The 24802-nt window shown below is 40.1% G+C and overlaps 3 protein-coding genes across 6 annotated transcripts in view; 1 reads left to right on the top strand and 2 right to left on the bottom strand.

Moving 5' to 3' along the window:
• LOC108022823 (G-protein coupled receptor dmsr-1) overlaps positions 1–24693 on the bottom strand; it is a 33011-nt gene extending 8318 nt beyond the window's left edge. The window contains exons 1-2 of one of the 4 annotated variants that reach the window (XM_044091836.2): positions 24493–24693; positions 11872–11958 (exon numbers count right to left, since the gene is read on the bottom strand). The gene's annotated coding sequence lies outside the window, so the exon portion shown is untranslated. Of the gene's footprint in view, positions 1–11871; positions 12003–17058; positions 17158–24492 lie in introns of those variants that run through there. The other 3 variants (XM_017091966.3, XM_050887436.1, XM_050887435.1) reach the window with 3 other exon arrangements.
• LOC108022822 (zinc finger protein 316) lies at positions 477–2827 on the bottom strand. The gene is made up of 2 exons (XM_017091963.3): positions 2363–2827; positions 477–2296 (listed from the first exon to the last, which is right to left on the bottom strand). The coding sequence occupies exons 1-2, from the start codon at positions 2528–2530 to the stop codon at positions 680–682; spliced, it is 1785 nt and encodes a 594-aa protein (XP_016947452.1). The 5' UTR covers positions 2531–2827; the 3' UTR covers positions 477–679.
• Positions 8311–8778, top strand: LOC127010984 (uncharacterized). Its single transcript, XM_050887437.1, has 2 exons — positions 8311–8431; positions 8517–8778. The coding sequence occupies exons 1-2, from the start codon at positions 8311–8313 to the stop codon at positions 8606–8608; spliced, it is 213 nt and encodes a 70-aa protein (XP_050743394.1). The 3' UTR covers positions 8609–8778.
• Positions 24694–24802: the final 109 nt, after the last annotated feature.

Here is a 24802-nt window from a genome sequence, read left to right as displayed (position 1 = left end):
ATTCGCTAGATGAAATCCCTTTTCAACTAAAAAGCCACACAAAGTGGCTGGGGTTTGAAATATAATCCCAGCAGTTAACCACTCATTTTAGGGCCAACTCGCGAAATTGCTCTTTGAAGAAGCATTAAATGTTGCCATTTCGTGAGCCACAGCTCTAACATCCAATTAAAATGGCTTTAAAAGGACCATTTTGGGTCGCTAAGCTGGGCTGCGCTGTGCAACGAGGTCCTTTTAATACTTAATACGCAACTGCATGTGCACAGTTCATGGTGCTTTTGTATTGGCAGTATTTTGGCTATCAATTAGGGCAATATGGAAAAATGATCACTTCGGTTGGCTTGCAAGAAATCTATTAATTATGCATTTAAAATATATACATACTCCTGGCAAATAGCTAACTAAGAAAAGTCATAAATGCAAATATACCTCTAAAATTCTATGTACAAGTACAGTAAATTTAAATCATTAACTCACAATTTGCCATTAATCGAACTTTTTATTTCATTTTTGCTTACTTACTTAGTTTGAGAAGTTTACAAGTATTCAAAACTTCTTGCCACTTACTTTATTTTGTATTTATTACAAATGTGATTTATTTGCACTGAATTCTTCCTACAGCTAAGGGAAAACTTAAAATCGTTGATTAAAACAGAAATCCTCCAGCCGCCGCGCCTTGGTTTTAGTCCGAGAAGCTATCGCTCCAGTAGGTGGTGGTGGGTGGGGCCACTGCCTTGAAAAGGTCCCGACCCTCGCCGGGTCGGCGTTTGCCCATGCTGCTGTTGTTTCCCTGGACGTGGCCGTGGCGCTCCTCCTTGATGCGCGGCTCCTGCTTGATGCGAACGGTCTCCTCCTTGATGCGCACGGTCTCCTCCTTGTGCCGCTGACAGCCGGCGGCCTGGTGGCGCTGCAAACGCTGTTGCGTGAGGAAGGTCCGCTGGCAACGCTTGCACTCGTAGATGAACCCATGTTCATCGTGCCGCTGGGCCATGTGGTGCTTCAGTTCCGCTCGCAGGCGGAATATCTTGGGGCACAGCTCACAGCGGAAGTGAGCTCGCTCCTGTTCGTGCCGCTGCATGTGCGTCTTGTAGGCCCACTCCACCTTGAACTTCTTGCCGCAGATGGGGCAGGCATGCTCTATCCTTTCGTGGGTCTTGCGGTGCAGCACATAGGATTGTTTGCGCGAGAATGTCAAGTCGCAGTTGGGGCACTCGAATGGACCCACAGAAGCCGTCGACGTGGGCTGGTATTTCTTCTTCTGGGCGCTCGACGGTTCGCCATCACTATCCGTGCTCCTCTTTAGCGGTTTTTTTCGAGGACGACCACGTGGACCGGGTTTCTTTTTCTCCTTCTTCTCACTGGCATCGGAGTCCACGGAGTCGTCACTATCTGCACTCGTGGTGCCGCCGACGTCGGATACCTTGAACTCATCATCGAGTTCGTCCTCATCCTCGCTGGAATCGGTGACGGGTGCATCAATGACCACGTAGCCGCGGGGTCGCCGCACCTTGTTCTTGCTTCGAGACAAGCGCTTGCGCAGGTCCTGGTCCGTGGTCTCCAGCTGCTTCCTCAACTGTATGGCAATGGTGAGGCTGCCCATGCACTTGGTGCAAATGAACTGCGGCATAAAGTCCTTGGGCAAAATCGAGACACTGGGGCAGATGACCAGCAGCATGTCCGCGGGCGTGGCATCGATTTGCTTTTTGAACAGGCAGACTAGCTCCTCCTTGCTGGTGCAGACGCGGCATTGGTTCTCGTCCACGGGCTCCTCTTTCTTGCGCTCCCGAATGGGTGCCATGGCGTCGGCTAAATCGCCGGGTTCATCGCCGATGATAAGCTCGCCTTCTGCATCGGTGGCGGTCTCGAATTCTTGATCAACCTCCTCGGTTTCTTCGGTGGGCTCCTCCTCGTCTTCGAGGCCCTCCTCGCCCTCTTCTATGGCCTCTTCTTCGCCCGTCTTATCAGCTGCCTCTTCCTCCTCCTCCTCCTCTGGGTCAACCTCTTCACCCTCTTTTTGGGCCGACTTGTCTGTGTCGTTATTGTCAACCTCTTTATCTAAAGGAGTAGTTTCTTTCTCCTGTTCAGTATCTTTTTCCTCTTCCCCTATGGATTTCTCTTTAGAGATGTCATCCTCGTCTGCAGTCCCTGGTAAGTCGTCCTTATTGCTTGCCTCCTGACCACTTTCGTTGGCTTTCCCACCCTGTGGACACTCGGTTTCCTCCTCCGGCGGGATCTCTCCATCCAGATACTCGGCCTCGCCCATTTCTGCGTCCTGATCCGCATTTGCAGCGGCATCGTCCTGGAAAATAAGTAAAATATGTATGAGTTTTGTGAGTTGCGCGCGGTTTTCTCGTTACAGCCGCACCTCGAGGTAGTCTATAATCTGTCCCACTGCCCCGGAGACGCCATCTTCCGCGGAATCCAGGGATTTGCCCAAATCCGGTCGCTGTTGCCCGGGGTTTTCAGCGTTCTCCTGGGGATTTTCGCGCTGCTCTCCGTTGGTCTCGGCCAAGGGCGTTATGTCGGCTTCCATTGTATCTTTATGTTTCTACTTATTTCCGCCGAGAAATTGTTTTTTTTTTTTTTTTGGAGGCGGGGGAGTTTTTTTTTGGCGGGGCACCGGCGACTTTTGCGTTTTGCACTTTTTCGCTGACTATTCCTTGCGCACACTGGTTTTTCCGCGAGCTTTCGGCTTGCCCTTGCACAATTTCACATTCCTGGCACTTTTCTCACAAATTTTCGAGCAGAAATTGCAGTTTGGGTTGCACTTTTTCACAGCGTTACAATTTTTTTACTTGCAGCCATATTGGATAAGTATAGGTACACAGCTGTTTGTCATCGACTATCGATACCAATGCGCATGCCCGCTGGCAATCGATGGCGCGCACAGGGTTGCACGCAGGGCGGGCAATTTGAAAAGTCAAAGATACAAAGATGCGGATACACATAAAAGGAATCAATGAAAAAATTCAAATAGTCAGAGAGAACAATATAAATCATAAATCTGCGAAATATACAAAAGGAGGACACAAAAACGCATTTTTAACGGCAGACCTACGCGCGTGTTCGCAATAAAAAGGGGCCCCGAAACATAGCCCTTTTTGCATACAGCCACCTTAGCCCACCTCAAAAGCCCCAGCTTGAAACAAAAAGCATGTCGTCTTGACTTCCCAACACGGCGAAATAAAAATTACGTGATTTGCATAATTCTCCCACCCGCTGTTGTGCGCATTAATTTGAGAAATGCCTTCTTACATTTCAGCATCAACCATTCAACACTTTGTGTTTTCCTTTTTCCGCAGCACTTAGCCCGGCTTTTACAATGCCATAGTCCCCAAATGCCGAGCATTACCTCAGTGTACATTGTGTTCCCTTTTAAATCAATTCCCAGTACAAGGGCTTCGGCCAATTTGCTTCTGTTTGTCTTCAAATAAACAAACAAACACATTTCAATAAAGTGCCACCTCGCAAGTTGCCACCCAGCCGAGGAGTCTGATATTTATTTCAATTATGCGGCCGTGGCTACAAAGAAAAATGTCCGCGCTAATGGGACTGATTTTCCGAATGTCACTTGCCATGTCCTAGCACACTGCTAGAAAAGTTTCTTTACTTTTCACTTAACCTATTACTTTTTTAAATGTATCTAATAAATAGTTTTGACAAGCATTAAATATGTATTTCTTTTCTTAGAGGCTTTACAAGATATTATGTTATACACATAAAATATACACAGTTTTTAAAGTTTTTAGAGATAGTTTTTAATTTTTAAACCCTTACATAAGAGAAAAGTTTTTACTCTGATAAAATTTTGGTAAGTTCATATTTCATTTTAAAATTTTGTTAATTTTTTTATACTCCCAATGTGAAAATATTTTATATTTAGAATTATAGTTGATATATATGTATTATATATATTTTTAAATTCTACATTTATTGTAAAATTGTTGTATTTTATGCCTTTTTTTTTAGTTTTTTTCTTATTGAAGTTCTTGAAGATAGTTTTTAATTACATAAGAATTTTTTTGTTCTATTTATTTTCCTTTTTTTTATACTCCAAATGTAAAAATATTTTATATTCCGAATTATAGTTGATATATATGTATATTTTAAAAGTATGATTTATTGTGAAATTGTTGTATCTAAAGGCTTCAAAAATGTTAAGTAAACATGACTACCATCTCAAAAAGCTATTTTCTAACTTGATTTAAAAATTCTCAAACTTAACTTCATTGTTTCTTATGTTTTGAATTGATTTTGTTACTTTCAAAATTAATTTACCAAAAATAATTTCTCTTGGTGGATATGTCTCCGTCTGGGGCGTATTTCTGTTGCTCCTCGGCATGATTTACGTCAACAATTATCGCAGGAAGACGTGCTCTGGGATCTACTTGACATTAACATCGTTTTACCGGCACGGGCTTTTCACCTCCTGGTCCCTTCCTTCACATTTTCCGCCTCCTGTTTCCCGCCGTTCGGACCGTATCGCTTATGACGCGAGATTGCAGCCCTCTGTCGCTACCGGGGAGCCCAAGTGAAAAAAAAAGATAAATATAGCGGCTAGGCTTCTGTGGCAGTGATAAAAAAGCACGGCCATGTCAACTGGCACACACAGCCCGGCAAGACACAATTCAACTCCCGGCGGCGTCACACAGTGATTAATTATGCATGAACGTCCCATCCCAAAGACAAACAGCCAGCATATGTTCCTTGGCGAAGGCTTAAGCCTCGAACAGCGTCTACTGGTACGTACCCACACATATTATCCTGAACTTGTCAAGGTAGCCGGATGCTCCTTACCCACCCACGCACCTATTTCCCTCATTTGGATATCAATATCATCTCCTCACTTTGGGATCGTATTAGAATATTTGACTTTCCGCCAACATAAGACCTTGAAGCAAATTTAAAATTAAATTCAAATTAAATTTTGGTTTAACAATAAAAATTCCATTTCAATCCGAACAAATGAAAACTTTTCCTATGATGTGGTTCGACGCCCATACAGAGGTACTCAAGAAGCAGGGAAAAGGCTCTTAAGAGAACTCAAATCGTTTAATAAGGACTTTGCACCTTGAGCTGTTTGAGCTGTTTTTGTATATTTAAAATTTTCTTCCTTAATTAAGAGTGTTTTTTGTCGGTAGGATGAGCCAAGTAAAGAATAAAATGCTATGCTTATGTGCGACAAACTTCTGGGATATTCAATTCTAACTCGTTTATCTAAATAGCAGCAGGTATAACATAGCCAAAGCAATTTAAACAACATGTCACCGAAGCCCTGACCCCAAGTTAAGCCCAGTTCAGTTAAGTAATGAGGAGATAATCACTGCTGACAATAATAAAAGGTATAATTGAAATGTAGTGTGTGCACAAAAAGTTAACTTTCCAACTGACTGAAAGGGAAAATATTGAATGCTTAATCTGATTCCATTTGCATACGTACAAGTATTTACACAACATGCAATAATCGTGTTCATTACATTGCTCTCAGTATACGCATAAGTAAAAGCATTAAAACTTTAGTACTTTAATACAAAAGATATGGCTATTAAGCCCGAAAGCTAAAAACAAAGCATGAGCACATATTTGTCCTGACACCAACAGATAAACGCAATCTCGGCCATTTAATTTTGCGTTAATACCTGATTTAAATCTGCCAACGTAAACATTTTCCCGACTTAATGAAGTACGTTGGCAATAGGGAAATGAATCTTCAGCCTTAACACAATTATGGAAATGGAATTTAAAAAGTTTTCTCGCTGATTTCCGGAAATTAAACTGTCTAATTCATTTACCAATCAGGTGCTTGTGAGCACCCAAATTTATATCCACGTGGAATCGACACATTACTACTAAGTGGCTTTGCTTGTGTCCAGGGAGATGCTATTAACATATAGCCACAACTTGGCCCACCAGGGAGTTTTTCAACTTAATATAACAGGAAAAACTTTTGGCGTTTGCAAGTTCGAAACAAAATCAACTTTTCCACCTGCCAGCTGAGTGTCTGATCCATCAAACCGGACACCTTCCATAGCAAGTAATAAATCTAATTTTCAGACGTATATCGACGCGTGTATCCGAGCCTTAAAAATTCACTTTGTGTCCGAATCTGGCACTAACAAGTCTCTCTCTTCCATCTCACATCAGAACCAATTAAAATGCCTCACTGGGTGTGCCACGTAAACATTGACAAACCAGTTCATTAATCAATATGAAGGAGAGATGTACTTGTACCTAATTAAATAGAACATATTTTCCTGACATATCCAACCTCTTGGGCTTGAAGAGACGACCAAATGCCGAATTAATTACGCAGAGTTGAATCCCTTAATTACGTTCTCCATAATCATTTATCTTTCTGCTTTACTTTTCCCAATGTCGTAGCTAATGGTTAATGTAATTTACAAAACATTCATCAAATTATGAATATGCTGTACATTTCAATGGCGTCTCTTGTACATAATCCTTTTGAATATTACGCATACGCTGTTGCCTTCATCAAACAAAACGTTGTGAAAATACTCGTATATGGCAGCGCTTGTTTACGCTTTTCATTCCTGAGCCCCAGCATGGCAGTATCCCATGAGAGGAAAACGCTAATTTATCAGCATATAATTTAAAAAGCCGTGGGGTAACTTGTTTACGCTTAGCTCTTTTTTAGCCATTTCGCCTCGTTTTTCTTTCGCTTTTCTTGGGCTTTAAATACACAAAGCCAATATATAACCATGAATGGGGTGCCCCGTATGGGAGTCTGATTTGCGCACGACCCAAATTGTAGATAAAAAAAGCAGCACAAAGTAGGAAAAATTATGAATAGACGTAAGTAGCGGGCTCAGTGTTATTATTAATATGAACTGGCACTCGCACTCGTTCGGCGCCATAGATCACAGTTATTTGTGGGTCGGACAGGCCAATAAATGCGGAGATAAGAGGCTTTACGGGTGCCTCATTAGCCACCCATCCGCCAGAATGTATCTCGATATTTCCGTGAACAATTGGCATGTGTCAGCCGGAGTCGGAGCAGGAGCCGGAGCCGGAGTCGGAGTCGGAGCCTTTCATTTCCCTCCGGAGTTCTAGCCTGCAGGCAGACACGCATTTATCAGAACGCATTAGTTCCTTTTACAATCTTGTCAATGGGGCACGTGTTTTCATTAGCATTACACGTCGCTTCCTTGCGATACACGTCTTAAACTGATTACCAAGTACGACCCTCCTCCCAAGAGCCTCCACGCAAATTCCAATCAATTTCCATAGACATTGCCAGACGGCGGTATTCATTTTGTTGACGGCATTTTTTGTTAACTTGCCGCCTTGCTAGGAAGGAATTCCCAAGATGAAGTAATTTATGACATGAACAAAAATCTAAAAATTTTACTTTCTTTCGGTTTCCGTCCAAGCGGCAAATTAAGCAACCGGTTTGTTTATAAATCAGCATCAGCAAAAAAAAAAGCAGCCATGGCAAATGGCGACAAATAACCAAGCGATTCTGCTCTTTGCCTCTTTTATCTGGCCGACGTATTTTTTGGGGTAGTTCACTGGGAAATGCCCAAGCCGCCTGCAGAACAACAAATAATACAAAAAGATCTTGGAGCAAAACATAAACAGAGATTTCTTAGCCGCACATTCGTACAATGAACTGTCATATGCAAAGCATTTGTGCTATGGCAAATATATTCGAGAAGAACAAACGATTTTTTTTAAAGTGCTTGGTATAGACCTTGAGATACCCCATGAGGAACATGCTTTCGGACCAGGTATTAAAAAATAAAAATATATTTTAAGGAATATATTAGTGAACAAAGAGTTCCAATAATACTAAGTATAATAAAATAAATAAGCAAAGATAATAGCTTTAATTAGGTAATAATAATCTTTTGCCAGAGTTCCTGAGAGCTTCATAAAAAATGCAACTTTAGCCAAACTATTAATATTCAAAAAGCTTAGATATTTGCATGAGGTTTTTTAAGAAATTATTCTGCATTGTTATGCTTTCCTTCGAGGTGCTTAGAATTCCCGTCTCGAGTCGTTTGTTCTTCTGCGAAACTCGTTTTCCCTCTTCGAGTGCGGACATTCCCCGGCTTAAATATCGCCATAGAAATTTGTCGGCACCGAAATCAAAACAAGAAATCCAATTTCTAAACAGCTGCTTTAGAACGAGCTGCTCTCATCCCACAAGTTGCTTCTCTTTTAATCGCGATGCCGGCCTCTCGGACACCCCTGGTATCTGCTCGAGTATAAATAGCCGGCGTCCCATCGGATTCAATTAGACTCGCATCCCAGCTCCAGAATACCAAGCCAAAACACCAAAGCCCCAGAATGTCAAAAGTCCTGGCCGCAGCTCTTGCCTTCATCGCCATTTGCCTGATCCTTGTCAGCGCAGCGCCCGCCCCGCCCTCTCGGCTGCTGGACGCCCAGACGGCCATCCAAAAGATAATCGGTGAGTTGGGCAAATAGTTCTGAGGAACTGTCACCAGGACTGACCCCCTTCCACTACCGCATCTACTTAATCCTTGTTCTTCCAGATGCCTACAATCGCATTCCGGGACCCTCGGTTGTCCACCCCTGGGAGGTGGCCAGAGTGATTGACCCAAACACCTTTGTGGCCCACTTTTAAGGCTCCGCCTCTCCCCTGACCACCTGTACAACTCAACCAAAATGCTCGAATAAATTCTACACAAAATATAAGTTAAACGAAACCAAAACTCTTTGAATTCCTTCCAGCCAAGCTTTCCTTACTCAGCATCTAAAATGCTTTTAAACACTGCAATTTAAGGGCTTAATTGCAGCCTTGGGTGGCCATTTCAATGCTGTAATATTCAACATTTTTGGTGCACTGCTATCTAATTGGTCGTCTTTACCACATGACTCACTGTACACCTCAACCAAAATGCTCGAATAAATTCTACACAAAATATAAGTTAAACGAAAACCAAACTCTTTGAATTTCCCTCAGCATTTAGGGTGAGCCAAGTTGTCTCTACTCAGAATATAAAATGTTACCAAAACACTGCAATTTAGTTGCAGAAGGGAAGAAATAATTGATGCCTTGGATGACCATTTCAATTTTGTAATATAAAACATTTCCATCTGATTGTAGCTCTGCCACCTGGCCAAAATTGCCAAAGAAATTCGTAGAATAAAGGTGTGAAAGGGGAAAATAAATTGTTTAATTGCCATCCGAATGCTGGCTAAATTAAGGAATTTGGAATTGGGTTTGGAAAATGAAGGGCGAAAAATAATTTAAGTTAAACGGAGACTAAACTCTTTGAGTTCCCTTCAGCATTCGACGTGGTGCAAAGCTGTCTTTGGGCAATTTACATCTGAATCTAAGATGTATTTTAAACTCTGCAATTGGACTGCAGAAGGGCGGAAGATAGTTGCAGCCTGGGGCAACTATCTCATTGTTGCAATGCAAAACATTCTGGGTAAATTTCTCTGTAATTGTAGCTCTGTTAACTGATACTTATGATAATTGGCTACGCAATTTATTTTAATTTCTATAGGGATGCCTACTAAATTTGGAACTCCTGTATGTGGGCGGAGGTTTCACTTACTGAGGCAAACAATAATTGGTAAAAAGTACACTTGTTTTGTTGAAATATTCAAATTAATGAACGAGTAAGGACCTTAGAACATTTAAATTGAGCCTGAGAAGCCATGATTTTATTTTGGCTACGTCAGGTTTAATAAAAGGTTTTGTGTCTGTGGCTAAAATTGATTTATTTATTATTTTGGAGTTGGACTGTGCTTCAAGGAAAGTTGAAGGTTTTCTTCAGGAATATATGTTTTGTTTTTTGTTGCTGTACACACGCATGTACTTTTCATGGCATTTGTAAAAAAATGCAATTCAAAAACAATTCTACGGCAACAAATAAAATCCACAAATAAAGAGAGTGCATTTCAAACACATTGCTATTTTGAACACTTCACATTGCTTGTGGTAGCATATTTCAAATATTTACAAAATGCTCCAAATTCATTTGAATGCTATGTTTTAGGATTTATTTCGCAAAGCGAAGCCAAGTTGTTATTTGCTGTGATGAGTTTTTGCGGACGGAAACGGATGTGCAGAAAAGTTTGCCACATTTTGGTGGCAGATGTAGAGCTCAACTAAAGTTGCCCAACTTGAGTTCGGGTAAAGTTTTCATAGCCCAGTGACTTATCGCGCAGCAGAAGTTTTCTGGTCATTCGCCTTTTCCCCGCAACTTGCCCCAAGGACAATTTGATGATAAGTGGATTACACCAAGTCCTACGCCCAAGTTATCGTCGCCGGCGAAATCTCATTTTGATGCACAAGACGCCCGAGTGTTTGCTTGGCCCTCGAGTCTATGCAAAAAAGCGACTGTTCTCGGGCACTTGAGAGATGCAATATTGTTATCTGGCGATAGGCCCCGCCATTGATCCACGGGGCTTAAAGTCAATGCCAATGTCAATGGCAAGGGCAAAGCTCCGCCGATATTACATATTTGCGTAGCCCGCGTCATAAATGCATTTTAGATAAGTGCACCGGGGGAAATGCAAATTGTCCTCGCGGAAAACACTCCATGGCCATCCGAGTGAAATAAATTGCGGGGCCCGGTCGTAAAAGCGTGTTCATAACGTTGCCTATGGATGTGGACATGGACCGTGCTTATCCCCAGCGCTTCCGTTCTCGTTTTTATGGCCCTCACATGTGGCTCCTAGGGACGGAATGTTTCGCCAAAACTCGAAACTTGAAGGCACATCCTCAACTTACGCTTTAATAAAGTCACACAAGCTGGGCTATTACGCCGATATTTCACAATTGATTACATTTCCAATTAAATTATTAATTTTATCAACTGAAAAGTCAGTGGTGTCGACGGATTTTCCACAGAATTTTAGCTGCTGCTTCTAATTTATGTAATTACTATTAGTAATTATTTATGTATTATATTTATATATCGTTAGTCATAATTTAATTAATAATTAATGAGTGCTTTCTTTCACGGTTTGCATAGTACGAATTTAAGTGATAGTTGCTTATTAATTTTTCACATTTGGTTTTACACAATTAATATTATTTAACACTGCTTTGTTTACATAAAAATTAAAACCATACTAATGAAAATGATTAATATCTTTCACGTTTTGTATTTCTAAGGCTTGAGAAACTTGAAAATTTGTAGAAAATATAATTCAAGAACTTTTTTTCGACATACCAAAAACAAGTGTGCTATAAGCTTTAAGTTATAATTATATGAAAATCCCCTTTTTTACATCCGTAATACCTGTTCGGTTAATATATGGTCCATTAAATTACCTTTTCACTTAATCCAATCAAAACAAAACGTTGCTGAAAAGCGCATATTAAAATAAATAGAGCGTTTGCTAAAACCAAAACCGACAAACAAAGTTTTTTAGCACGACTCCTGCTATGGGAAAAACTTTTTTAATTACACATATATGGATCCCCTGCGCTATACATTCTTCGCTTACCGCAGCACTAATTATTGCTTAATTGGTTCATAGTTACTAGTTCCGCTTGTGCTAGTTTATTGGCAGACCCTGGCAATTAATTTGTTTGCGTGGTCGCCTAGGTTCTTTATGTCCCGACAATGGGATTTTACGAGCGCTTTTACGACTGGCTTAGAGCCAGCATCTTCGCCAGCTGTTGAGCTGCCAAAACAAAGTCTATCTCGATCAGGAATTCCCAGTGGAATGCGGAGAACTGGGCGGCAAACCTAACGAAGTCGAACCCTATCAATTGGGGGACAGAGAAAGATTTCTCGCATGCGCCAGTCGCATAAATTTGTTAACCGCTTTCAAACTACATCGATTCGCTTCGATTTGCATTGCAAATTAGGCCCCCCTGTCCCCATTCCCATTATAGACCCATATAAATAGACCGTGACTTACCTGGCATCATCTGAACGACTCCTAATCGCGCCCACCATCTAACCGAACGTCTTTAATTATGCAAATAAATGGCGCCACAAGAGCCTGCTAAAAAAATGGGAGACAAACAAACAAATAACACTTTTAGAAATCTGATAAATATCAATTTCAGGCGCCAAGTTAATAAAAGTAAGTGAAGTCCAGCTCACAGGTAGGTCGACTATTAAATACCCATTAAAAATGTGTTAGCCAAGGAAAGTCAATGAAATAAAAGTATATACTGACTTCTAACTACCAAGTATATAAATGTATTATTTCTGAAAGTTTTAAAATATATTCCTCGGTAACAAATAAATTTTTAGAATTTTGATAAATATCTATTTCAGGAGGTAAGGTAATAAAAGTAAGCGAAGTTCAGATTATAAGTATATCAACTATCAAATACCCATTACACTTATGTTTACTTTTATAAGTCAGGGAAATAAAATTTTATATTTAAATTAACTAATACGATTTTTATAAATCTAGTAAATATACATTTCAGTCGTCAAGTTAAGTAAAGTCCAGCTCATAGGTAGGTAGAGGACTATAAAATAACCAACACAAATTTGTTTACTAAGGAAAGTCAAGAAACTAAATACATTTGTTGCGCCGCTAGCAACATAGTTTTTGTGTTGAAATCCAATAATAATAAAGGTATCTATTAATATCGCAGAACAACTATGAAATTTGTATGGCAATGGCTTGAAAAAGTCATTATTAAATCCCTCCAAAAATATTTGTAATACATTAGCGCACCCCCGTTTTTAACAAATACCCACACTCCCCCTATATAACCGAGTGTGGGGGACACGTGCTTTATTCAAATTTCCGCCATATGGAGGCATATCAATTACCATCAGACAGTTGCCACCAGTCATCAGTCAATGGCTTCGTTTGCCTACCAACAGGTTTGTTGGGTTATGGTACACACAGGCACATTAGCCTTATTGTGAGCAGGGCAACAAATTTAAACAATAAAGTGAAATTAATTGATTTCGACGGAATTGTGCCTCGCATGAAAACCTTTTGTTCACACAATTATATGGTAAGCTAAAAGCATAATGTTTTATGGAGATTATATGGAGTTATCATTCATTCCTCATTATTAACTTTCGCAAACCCACACCAAATCAATTGAAATGTAAATCTACGTCGGAACAATAGTAAAAGCTGCATATTTATGGATTTAGTGTTGTGTTAAACAAATAAAAACAAGCAAATGAGCCGACAAAGCAGCCCCCAAATGTATGCTAAAAAAAACATGGGGCGAAACAAAATCCTTTCGCATCATCAAACGCAGTCTGCTCAACCCCTATGAAACCGCGCATATAAAATATTCAATATGCGGGTAAATGCTTTTTGGAGATTAGCAGGTGATACGAGTATCGAGCCATATTTACCCAAACTTTTTGTTCGCCTTGGATAATGGAAAAGTTGGCGCAAGAACTCTCGAGGTAAGCAGATTGCCAGGCATGTGCGTATATGATGGCCATAATGATCCCCCAGAAGGGAGAGATGTACAAAGATGCGTGAGCCGTGGACACGCAACGTTAACCTCGATGATGGGTGACAGTTTTTCCGGCATTTGAGGCTCGGCTCGTCTCGGCCCGGCCAAAATGTGCCTGCGTGGGCTTAGCCATCAAAATTGATGGCTCACGGAGCCCAGTAACTTATAACCATAAACGAAACTGATGCCTGCTCGACAATAAGTCCTTTGTTCCACGGCCCAACGACCGTAAAGGAGCGGCTAATAAAGGGAAAATCAAATAACAATCATTGCAATTACACCAACGAGGACATGTCCAAAGATGGCAGCGAGGCTGAATCGAGAACCGAGCTGAACCCGTCTGAAAATGGCGTACGGAGATTATTAGCATAATCCTGGGGCCCGCTCCATTCGGTTGGAAATCCAACGGCCAACTGTCGCCTGGGTCAGGGAACTGTAAGTGCATTTTTATTGAATTCCATGCGACTGGCGTTACAGTTCAACAAAGTTGGATACCGAGTCCCTGTCAGCTCTAATTTAAAAGACCTCTGTGTAAAGTTCACATATTTTTGGTCCACACATGAATACTAAATTACTTGGGGTAAAGTTTGATGTCTGACAAAAGTGTCAAGTTTAATTTTGCCGACAAAACTTTATCCCCCTCTGCATAGATATTAAAATATTTTACTAATTAGTTTGCAGTAAGCAGTAATATCGCATCTTTGGGTAGGGTGCTTATACGTGTTTCAAATTGTACTGCCCTGATGCCAAACTAATTTAATGTTTCTCTCTCTCTGCAAACGCCACTTATCAATATTTAATTAAAATGCAGTGTTGTTACATTTCAATATAGTTATTAAAGCTTAGATTATTTATCCATAATGGCTGCTGCTCTCAATTTACGTAATTATTATTAGTAATAATACCTAATTTACCTAAAAAGGGTTGTTTTTTTAGTTAACTGCAAATCCTAAAAATGCATTTGTCGTTTGCTATTAATTTTAAACATTTTATCTATAATAGCTGCTGCTCCTAATTTACATAATTATTATTAGTAATAATACCTAATTTACCTTAAAAGTGTTCTTTTTTTAGTTAACTATGCCAATCCTAGAAATGCATTTCTCGTTTGCACTTAATTTTACATTTTTAAACTTTCCCTACCGCCAAGATTTCCCCGCGTGTGAAATTTCTCCTTCCCATATCTGACAGGCACATTTCTGAGTGTCAGATTCAATTTCATCTTGCAGGACTTGCTGTTGAAATGAAGGTTCAGGGCAAAGGAATGAATATTACAAGTATTTGCATAAATTGTTTACCTTGCATTAAGAGCCTCAGACGTGAGAAAAAAACGTATGTAAAAATTAAATTTGCAGCTTTAACTGCAGGACCTTTAAAGCCCCAGATACTGTCATAGGAAAGGGCCATTTATTATTGAATTTTTCCCATTTCTATTTCCTCTACTGTGTTCTTTTTTATTTCAACCATAAAGACAGACACGAAATAGTCCACCATAAATCAAAGTAGCTCCCCTTTTATTTTTATGGCGGGTCGCTAAAACAGCGGCATCCGACATCCTGGCGACACCTGTCAAACGGCGTGTTCGTCCACGCTGGACACCAATTAATCATAAAGGTAGGTATGTATCCACTGCGACACAAATATATCTGGAAAAATGCGTCAGGGAGTGTCCACTCGATTTACCGGAAAATGTCCACAAGGAGCGTCCGCTCCGAGTGCTCTTTGCATAATCTATTTGACGGCAATCAGGGAAATAGCTTTGCAGGTCACTCAGAGGCGGCTAGGGTTACTTGCGCCACCGGAGCAGCGATATTTTCAGTAATCTGTGTAGTTAACCATTGAAACCAGAAGCATTCGTTATACAACCCACTCGCTGGCGAAAGCAGCTCGGTGAAAAATAAATCAGATAAATCAGATACGCCCATAACTGGGTCGACCCCCGGGACTTGAAGCTTTTTGTTTCTGGCAAATGACAGCCAAGTTATGGTTCCGCAGAATTCAGATTTATGTTTGATTACATAATCCCATTGGCCTTTCCGCCAATCGCCCTTTACTTATGGCCAAGTTAAGCATCTTTGTGGTAACTTAACTTACAAAATGTAATTTAAACCCTGGCCTTTGGCTTAAAGTGAAATTTCGCGCGAACGTGGCTCATCCTATCCATCCGCTGAATTAGGTGGTGGGTTGTATCCTACTTATTGGTGCCTAACATTTCTCAGCACTTGCTGATTGAAGTTTACTGATCCACGCAGCGACCTTATTGTTTTTAATTTTTTAATTATTCAATTAATTAATTATTTTTTAATTTTTCAAGCAGTTGCTATACGTCCAATCGGAACATTTTGATGTCTATGTATCCTATATTTTATATTGCCGAACTCGCCATCTATTTGATGGCATAACCGATTACTTTGCATGTAATCCGTCAAGTTGGCAACAACAAAGGCCTGCGTAATGCACAGTCATGATCAAATTAAAGGTGCCTTCAAGGAGACGCAATAAATAACAAGGCTCTAAAGAAAGGCCAACGGGATGGATTAACAATTGCGTGCCAGGACGCCCTCATCCTTGTAATGTGGCGAGCATTTTGCTTACTCATCCAGCCCTCGTCTTTTATTGCGCCTTAATTTGTGCAAAATAATAGCCTGAAATAGGAAATTACTCTTTAAAGGACAGCTGGATTTAATCGTCGATGCAGCATTGTGCTTTTAAAATTATTAAAGCCCGAGACGATTAACCCTGCACAGGCTAAGTGGGCATAATTAAATCAGAAAAATAACCTTCGTCGTGTTTACATTTCGTCTGCCAAGTTGGCATAGACAAGGGAGCATCATAACAGCTAGCTGATTAAATTGGTTTAATTACCAAGTTGTTAAGAAGCCAGTCAAATATTAAGAACAGCTGCTCTTTGCCCTGGGCCAGGCTTTTCTTGGCATGCGCAGCCCAGGACGCATCCCGGGAAAATCAACAAAACGCATAGCCCTCTTTGACAGTTCGCCGTGGAAAATTATGCAAACGATGCAAAGGCATCCCGAGGTCCTTGGCACCGTAAAAGTTGGCAACATTTCCGTTGGCAAGCCGGCACCACCCCCATATCATCATCATCGCGGGGTTCGACGGCACTTAACGCTTTGCGATGTTAATTTTGTTTCATTTCATTATGTTCAAGTGTTCACTTCGTGCGCTTTTCTGTGGCTTAATGGGGATTTCGCCAAGTCACCTTTAGAATCTGACTGAATCTGCAGGTCTCTAGCGAAAATAATAGAAGCCAGTCCTTTGCAAACATGCTCAACCACATTTAAGCCAGTTGCCTTAGCTTCACTATCCTCTTTCTTTCTCTATATCCCACCTATGTGGTGAGCTTAGAAAAACCAGGTGAATACGCCACTTTTCAATTAAGTCGAGAAAATATGAAAAAAACCAAAAGAACCGAAGGATTTTCCTGCATTTTCACTGGACCAAACAAAATAATTCTGCAGTGCAAAATATTCTGATGAAAATGTGATGAATATTATCTTTTAATTCATCTATAAAATTGTTTGTTCCTTCAAATTTATATATTCAAAAACCACATAATTGGAAAACCAATTAAAACATTTATATTTATTAAAAGGTAGATATCAAATTTGTTCATATGGAAAATGCACAATTGAACTTACCAAGTGCGCTTGCAACTTTAACGTAATTTGTTTCATTTGAAATTCAGCTAAACAAAAGTACAGATCGTGCTGGAAATTCCACTCTGTATGATTGTGTGCTCCAACAAATTCTAGCAAAAGGCCCATAAACCAAATTGGATGAGCATATTTATAAATTTGTTTACAATTGCTCTACGAAAATGTTGAAATTTTTGCTACGAATTAAGTTGCGCGCAAGGGGGCAACGGAATTTCGAATAGCAACCATTGGCACAGAAATAAAACCGAAATGTATTGCTCAATTTCAGCTTTTATTTAACACTTGTACAAGCAATCACTTGATATGCCAAAAGGCACATTTATTTATTTTGCATCCCATTTCCCTCGGGCTGTCAAAGCGCGGGGCAGTATTTCAATCACTTAAAACTTATCCAGCAGATCGCCAATAGACATGAGTGGGTATGAATGAGAGCTTATTTATTTTTGTGTATATACATTTATGTTTTCGCAGTTTCGGACGGAGCTGAATTTTCTTCCACACGCGATGAGAGTCAAATCCAAACTGACGGGAAATTTTGTATTTTTGAAAAATACAAACAAAATACAAAATAAACCATCTCGTGGCACGTGCTGGGGCAAAACTTTGTCGATTTGAGTTCAGAGGAATAATAAATCGACGAGTGGCAACTTTTACACGAAAGACATTATGGTCCATTTTGCCAGAGCTCTCCTATTTCCCTAATTAATTGCTCAAGATACCATTTGTGCTAAGTTGGCCAAAGTTCAGGACAACACTTCGGCTGAGGCCAAAATCAGGCCAAAGTATAAGGTGATAAGTTCTTTGTTCTGTTCCTGCCCTTTGAGGTCTACTCCCCGCCCACTTGACCTTGAGCTATAAATAAAATCACCCACAAATACTGGCAATTAATTGTAGTTTACAAAGGACATCTTTCGCAGTTCAGTTCATCAAACTAATGGATTTCAATCAAGCTGGCGGTACTTAAAATGTTTCATTAGTAATGAGCGTTCTCCTGGCAACAGCCCTCGTTAGTTTTCTTTGACTTTAACTCTATCATACACACAAAAAAGTCAGTGGTAAGCTCGAAGTAAGAGTTTATTATTCCCAACCCATTACCCTTACAACAAATAAATAAACATTTAAAGTACTGGTTAATATTTTTTGTTTATGTGATGTCTGTCAATACACCGTTCTCAGAATTTATTATTTCATTTAGTTGCTTAATTACTTTTAATTATAATTTTTTCCCAGCTCAACAGCCAGTCTTTTTTTTAGCTTATTTTAAAAATCTCACTTGTACACCGTTTGTATATAACTGAATTTTTTAGTCAACCAGTTTAAAAAATTCAGTGTATCCGCTTGCAAGAAACGAGAAAAATCTGCGTAGCTATAGAAATGCAATTCAATGTTATCTACAGCCACGTTTTTAGCCAACTAAAAGCTCTGCAAAACTACGTTGAAACTAATTGAAAGGGGTGTGCTAACAACACTCCATTAAAGGGCAGACAAAGCCTTGGAGAGTTGTTCTGAATTTAACAAAAATCGCATTTACCTATCTCGATGTAAACAACCAGCTGTCAATGGGTTTCTGGGGCGTTACATAGGGCTAAGAACATAAAAACCCTGGCAAAACGGACCACCCCCTCGGAGTGTAATTAAAGATAAGAGCTCCAGGGCAGCAAATAACTAAATAAACAGCCACGTGGCTAAGGGCCGGGTTCATAGTTGAATAAAATAAAATTTTGGTCAGCACTTGTGTGAACTGCTGACCAAATGGTTCTCACCTTTGATTATAAAAACAGACCGAAGTTACCCCTGGTTTTCGGCATGGACTCCATTTTATAACCGAGGTCAGGTAAACACACAATAAGTGGCCAATCTATTTACATTAATATCTATCTATCCTGTCCAGCCTGACCTACTTCCATCTCATTTCCCTACGCATTTCACACATTTCTCCTGAAAAAAAGACGCAGAGACTTAAGTATGGATGATTGAAAAACAATATGCACTTTGCCCGGGAGCTACGCTGCGGCTCAGCCATCGTTTGACTTTTAAAAGGCCATTTATTGAACAAATCTGGCATATACACCGTCAATAAAATCAATACTATACTTTATACATTAAAAAAAACCTAGGACAGACCCCTAGCACTAAGAATTTCAGCACAACTAGTATAGATCTTTAAATAGATGAAAAGTTTAAAACTTTGCAAAGCCACTTGTTTAAGTTTTCCCTAATGGAAGATAATATTTTTCGAGGAAAAAAACGTATCTATTAGGTTAAAAAGAACTTCACCCTGCTGCTGGGAATTTCCTGTAATTATGAATCTTTGAGAGCCACCGAGCGCCACAAACACTTTTCGACGCCTTAGACTGTCGGCTTGAATCTTGCAAATTTGTGCATGAACTCTGGCCATTTATCTTCATTGAAAACACCCACGGGCCCCGAGTCCTGCCAAATGGTTGCTTTCAATTAGAACAGTAGCCGGCGATGGTCTAGTGAGTGCCTGGCCCGAGAGGAACGTGCACATAACACACTCGCATAAATCAAACTGACGCTGTAAAATGGGTCCTGGCATCCGGTGAAAGCACATCTCTCCGGGAAACATGGTTGAGGTTCGTTAGAGGCTAGACAAACGACTTGTTGGCCGGAACATACTTAGCAAATGGTGAAATTGAACGGCTATTGTTTCAATTCAAAAGTTAGTCGGAACAAAGGAAAGTTTGCGAGGAAAAGAAGAAAGTTTTCAACTTTTCTTAAAAGCAGAAAAATAAGTACAATTTTTAGTTTCTTGCTAAATATATTAGCCTTCACTTGCAAACTAAAGCTTATGAATAATAACCAAATAAATGGCAACAAAAAACATTTTTGCTAAGCAGCTTGCTGGAGCACTCATAACATAACATGAAATTCCGCTTAAAGCATTTTGAAAGTATGGAAATTACAATTGCCATCAACTACAATAGCAACCATTTTGTTAAAGGGAATGTGCAGAGCCGACTGTTAGCAGCTTAAGCCCTTCCCCAAATATTTTCACTTTTCACTCCTTGTTTGCAACCTTTCAGCTTAAAATTTCAAATTTCCGTCACGTCGTTTTTAACGCCCCCTAAAACATATCGAGATAGAGGGTCGTAAAAAGAAGCAGCAAATGTGTGGCTCAAATGAAGTGATGCAAACTATGATCCCAGCTCTGGAATTATGGAAAAGTGCCTGGTTTGAGATGGTCTGAACCGAGTGAACCTCTTTGTTTGGCCGAGTTTTGAGTAATGCCACGATGACAGGCATTCAATGTGATTTGGGTCTCGAGAAACTTTGAAGGCCCACACTGCGTATACGCATTGAAAGCGACAAATGGCATTGGCCCTAATGCGAGGGCTCTGCCAACGAATCGAAGTGGCACGAAGTGATGGTCCAAGCTGAAAAGTCAATTCAGTGAGTTGAGAAAAACCGGAAAATTGACGAGGAGGTGGGGAGAAATGGTAGTCAATTTGGTCTCTTTTTTCTCTTTATCATTACATATTTCTGCTGAGTAATGGTCATTTGGTAATGTCCTTTTTGTTGGAAACCGAATACTTGACTTTCTCCACTCCCACCAAAAATAGAAATGACCACTTGGCAGAAGAGATCCGCTGGCCATAAAGTACAATTATCAATGGCCGCCGGCCCCGTTAGACAATTTATACGCCAACTTCAGACGGCTAGACATTCAATGCTAATGAATGCCAGCACGCACCAATAAAACAGCGAAAATTCATCGGTAAAAAAAGCAGCCACAATTGAATAAGGTGAAAACGGCAGGAACAACAAATAAACGCCTTGCAAAGTTCAAACGCTGCCCCACCTGAGACCCTAGCCAAAAAGGTGAGCGTCTAAAATGGACAATAAATAAAATTGCTCCTCTGAAATTGGGTGCTACAGCACACCACTTTTATGTTTAAATATTCAGAACGTTTTTTCGTGGGGTGTATCGGTTTCAAGGAATCAAATAACCAAATTGGTTGTTAGAAAATGTTAATAGTTGCAGTAAAGTGACTAAAGGGGTTTGCATCGGTTCAATTAGATAAAAGCCAGTAGGTTTTTTATTAATTCACTTTAAACCTTTTTAGGTGCAACAAGTTTTGTTATACACGTAAATAGTGTGGCCAGTTTTGAGAACAATAACAGCACATTGCCAGTGTAGCCGTAGTTTTATGTAACGCAGTAGAAACAAGTTTTGTTTTAAGATAAATATCTTTTGACACTTTCCAAACAGAGGGTATCGAATCTTCGAACATTTTACCTAAGAAAAAACATTAATTTTTTGGTATGCTTTTTTATTTATCCCTGACTCAGGTAAATTGGCTAGCAGAGTGGGGTCCAACAATGCCAAATCTTTCGACATATCCATAAATTAACCTTCAACCTTAAAGCAATGCCCGAAAAAGCAGCAAATTGGAGAAGAGCAGTGGACTATTCAGCGAAAAATGCCGAGGAAAAGCGCCACGCGTTGGACAGGCCCAAAGGAAACCACGCGGAATCTCGAGAGATTCACTACTATGTGCTCGTATTGTTTTTGGAGACGCCGGGTGTGGGTTTTGGATTGGTGGGCGGTGGGCGGTGGATGGTTGTCTCAGGCAGTGCGGGTGGGTGTTGTTATGTACACAGACATCTGCCGAAAACCTCGAAAATTGTTTATTGTTTACTCTGTGCACTCAGCGCCTTGTTGAAGAGCAGCCAGCCGAATCAAAAATGCGGGAATGGAAAAAAGATGCTAAGTGTTTTTCAGAAGAGCAAACAAGTTATTTATTTAACCGGTACCGGAAAAATATATCCATTCAAGCGAAAAACAGTTTGAAAATGGAGCAATTAGTGACAATGCAGCTAAAAATTAGGGATTTAAAATCATTTCAAGACACGGATTACCAAAAAAAATATATTGACTGACTTTACTTCATGCGTTTTAAACAGCCGTGTGCGGGGCTAAAACAAAAATCCCCTCATTCCACTCGAAGGCATCTTCAAGAGGATCGATTACACTCGAGCTAAGATGCAAAACAGAAGGCAGGAAGCAAAAATCAATTTAAATCACTTACTTAAACCTAGAAGGGAAACCCTTGTTTCGATTTGTACAGTGCCATCAAAAATCCGTTTATTACATTTTAAATTTTTCTCTGAAACTGATATTGTTTGATGCGCAAAAAAAGTTAAGTCACGAGTTTTTAGCCCCTATTTTTTTAATCTATCACATTTAAAATGCAAAATGCAATTGGATAATATTTAATATGTAAAAAAAGGCGTGGGTCTTCATCATTATTTCAGATACTTTTAAATTAATCACATGTAACTGACTCCAAATAAAAAGAAAATATCTTAAAGTTAAATCTGAATATGAATACACAATAATTCCTAAGAGTATTAATTAGGGAGAATGTTGAGCCTGCCCTGTTATTAGACATTGTCTGTTTCAATGCTATTATAGAGGGATTCTACAAGGCTGGGATTACTTAATTACATGTCAAACCATTTCCTCACAATTATGCGTGCCAATATTTCCTGGCCCCCGAACTGATTACTCACGGCTGTCAGTGCCCCTGTAGTTCGGGGAAGTTAAATGACACAGCAGGAAGCCGCCTAATGAGACAAATCCCTTCGATGGCCTTTGTGCCGATGACGGAAAGCAATCATTGAACCTGGCCGAAACTTTAAGTCCTTCTGGCCTGGCTAATTAACTCCTGGCCACTGCCAGCACATAAATTGTCCAGGCTGTCTTGAAGTTTTAATGCCCAAATTTAAGGCAAACCAATTGGGATTTATATGCTTGCTGCGTAAGCACAAGCGTCATGCAAGCATTATTTATTTAATTCAGACTGTGCCCTGGGTAATTTGAGATAATGAAGTCCTTAGATGACCAGCCTCGCACTTTATGCAATATTAAAATGCCACATGGCGTGCCGCCAGGCTCGACTTATTAAAAACCATCCAGCAGCGATGTCACCTCATGCTGGTGTATCTTTGGGATACGAGCTGTGGGCTGCTGGCGCCATTGCGATAAAAAAGAGTCCCACTTTCCATTTCCGAATTGTCTGACATATTTTTTTTTCGGGTGAATTTTTCATCTACGTTTAATTCATTCTTTTATGTTCGGAGCGTGTTACTTTGATGTGCCCACAATGGCGGCGCCACAAACTCGCAATAAATACAACTTAAGCATTCCACAAGCAGCAGCCACACGAATGGTGATCCATGTAGCCCCTGCCAACTGTGGTTTAGCTTTTTGGGTACCCTTGCGATGGGTACGGCATCAATTTCCTATTGTGGTTGGATTTCCGCCTGCAGATTGATATTTCGTGTTCGCTCGAATTCCCTTTTGGCCCAAAGCGTGGTCAAGTATACACATCCCCAGACTGCCATTGAACCCCCAGCGCCCGCAAGACTCCATAAATTATGCATATGATCAATTAAATACAGAACATTTAACAGCAGGCATTCAAAGGCCGGAATTTGCGGCTCGGGACCAGTTGGTCCTTTTCGTGGGCATCCGTGTCCGCAAATAGTTTGCCTCCATTTACCAGCAGACCGTTGGGCATGTGCAACAATTTCTTTTTTCTTCCTTTTATCAGCCAAAAGTGATGACAAAAATAAAGCTCATTTAATTGGCTCGCCCTTGGGAATTCGGAAAAGGGTTCAGCACGTTACTTTTAATTAGGAAGTGAAAACAAACTTTACCAAGTTCACATCAAACTTCCAAATCCCGCACTTATTTGCTATTATTTGCTGCTTCTAAGAATCATTAAAAGTTCAAATGAAAACGAACTTAGGTAAGGTGCAACCTTTACATTTAACCTTGCCCTTTTCTGAAACTTATATTAGCATAGTACCAATTCTACGAAAAATACAACATATTTGTTGTCCTCTTTACATTACACCGACTATTTCGCACGGAGATTCAAGGACCATTCCGGGGAAACACTTTGCTTTGCGCACCTTTTGCATTCCTGAAATTGTGTCTCATTATGTTTATTCTGAAGGGTCGAAATTAAACCAATTTATCATTGAATCGAACCCTTTGTGGGCAGGCAGAGAAATGCGAGGCAAAAAGTTCAGAGAAGCCAATTATGGGGATATTTGACAAGTGGGTTGAGTGTAATTAAATAAAACAAAAAAATAAGAATTTTTAGAGCCAAGATAGGTACTTAACATTAAACAATTACTCGGTACTTATTTAATTCGTTTGGCCAATTTAAATATAAATGTTTTTTAATTACATTTTTTCCCCTTGAATAATGCTCCAATGAGCAGGCTTTCCTGTTTACGCAAAAAATATTATTTTTATTTATTATTTAGCGAGTTTTTATTGACAAAATTATTTTGTTTCTTGTGTCTTCTTCAAGCCAACTATTATATATGTTGTTTTTATTTGCTGAGAATTGAGCGTTAATTTTATGGCGCACTCACATTTGCGTTCTGTTTCCTTTGTGGGTTTAATTGCTTGGAACTGCTGTGCTCACATTTTAGTTGGTAAATAAACACGGGTATGTATCGATAAACAGATATTTGAAATTTAATTTTTTTTTAATTTTTTGTTCAACAATTTGTTGGCAACTTTTCGCAAAAACCGGCGTACTCGATCCGCATTCTGATCCTTTCACGCGCTCTGCAAATCGCCGACTGCAAGTGAAATGCCGAGGCACGAGGCTGATTTGGCGCCAAAGTGCTCGGCCTTTCGAATTTCCCCGCCTTCCAGCTTCCAGCTTCCAGTTTCGAA

The sequence above is a fragment of the Drosophila biarmipes genome, chromosome 2R (genome assembly GCF_025231255.1).
Source record: "Drosophila biarmipes strain raj3 chromosome 2R, RU_DBia_V1.1, whole genome shotgun sequence".
Classification (NCBI taxonomy): Eukaryota; Metazoa; Arthropoda; class Insecta; order Diptera; family Drosophilidae; genus Drosophila; species Drosophila biarmipes.
This window is presented reverse-complemented; position numbering and strand designations above follow the sequence as displayed.

Coding starts and splice junctions, on each gene's coding strand:
- LOC108022822 (XM_017091963.3), bottom strand. CDS start 2,530: ATGGAAGCCGACATAACGCCCTTGGCCGAGACCAACGGAGAGCAGCGC. Junction 2,297..2,362: donor AGATTATAGACTACCTCGAG/GTGCGGCTGTAA, acceptor CTTATTTTCCAG/GACGATGCCGCTGCAAATGC.
- LOC127010984 (XM_050887437.1), top strand. CDS start 8,311: ATGTCAAAAGTCCTGGCCGCAGCTCTTGCCTTCATCGCCATTTGCCTG. Junction 8,432..8,516: donor GGCCATCCAAAAGATAATCG/GTGAGTTGGGCA, acceptor TTGTTCTTCCAG/ATGCCTACAATCGCATTCCG.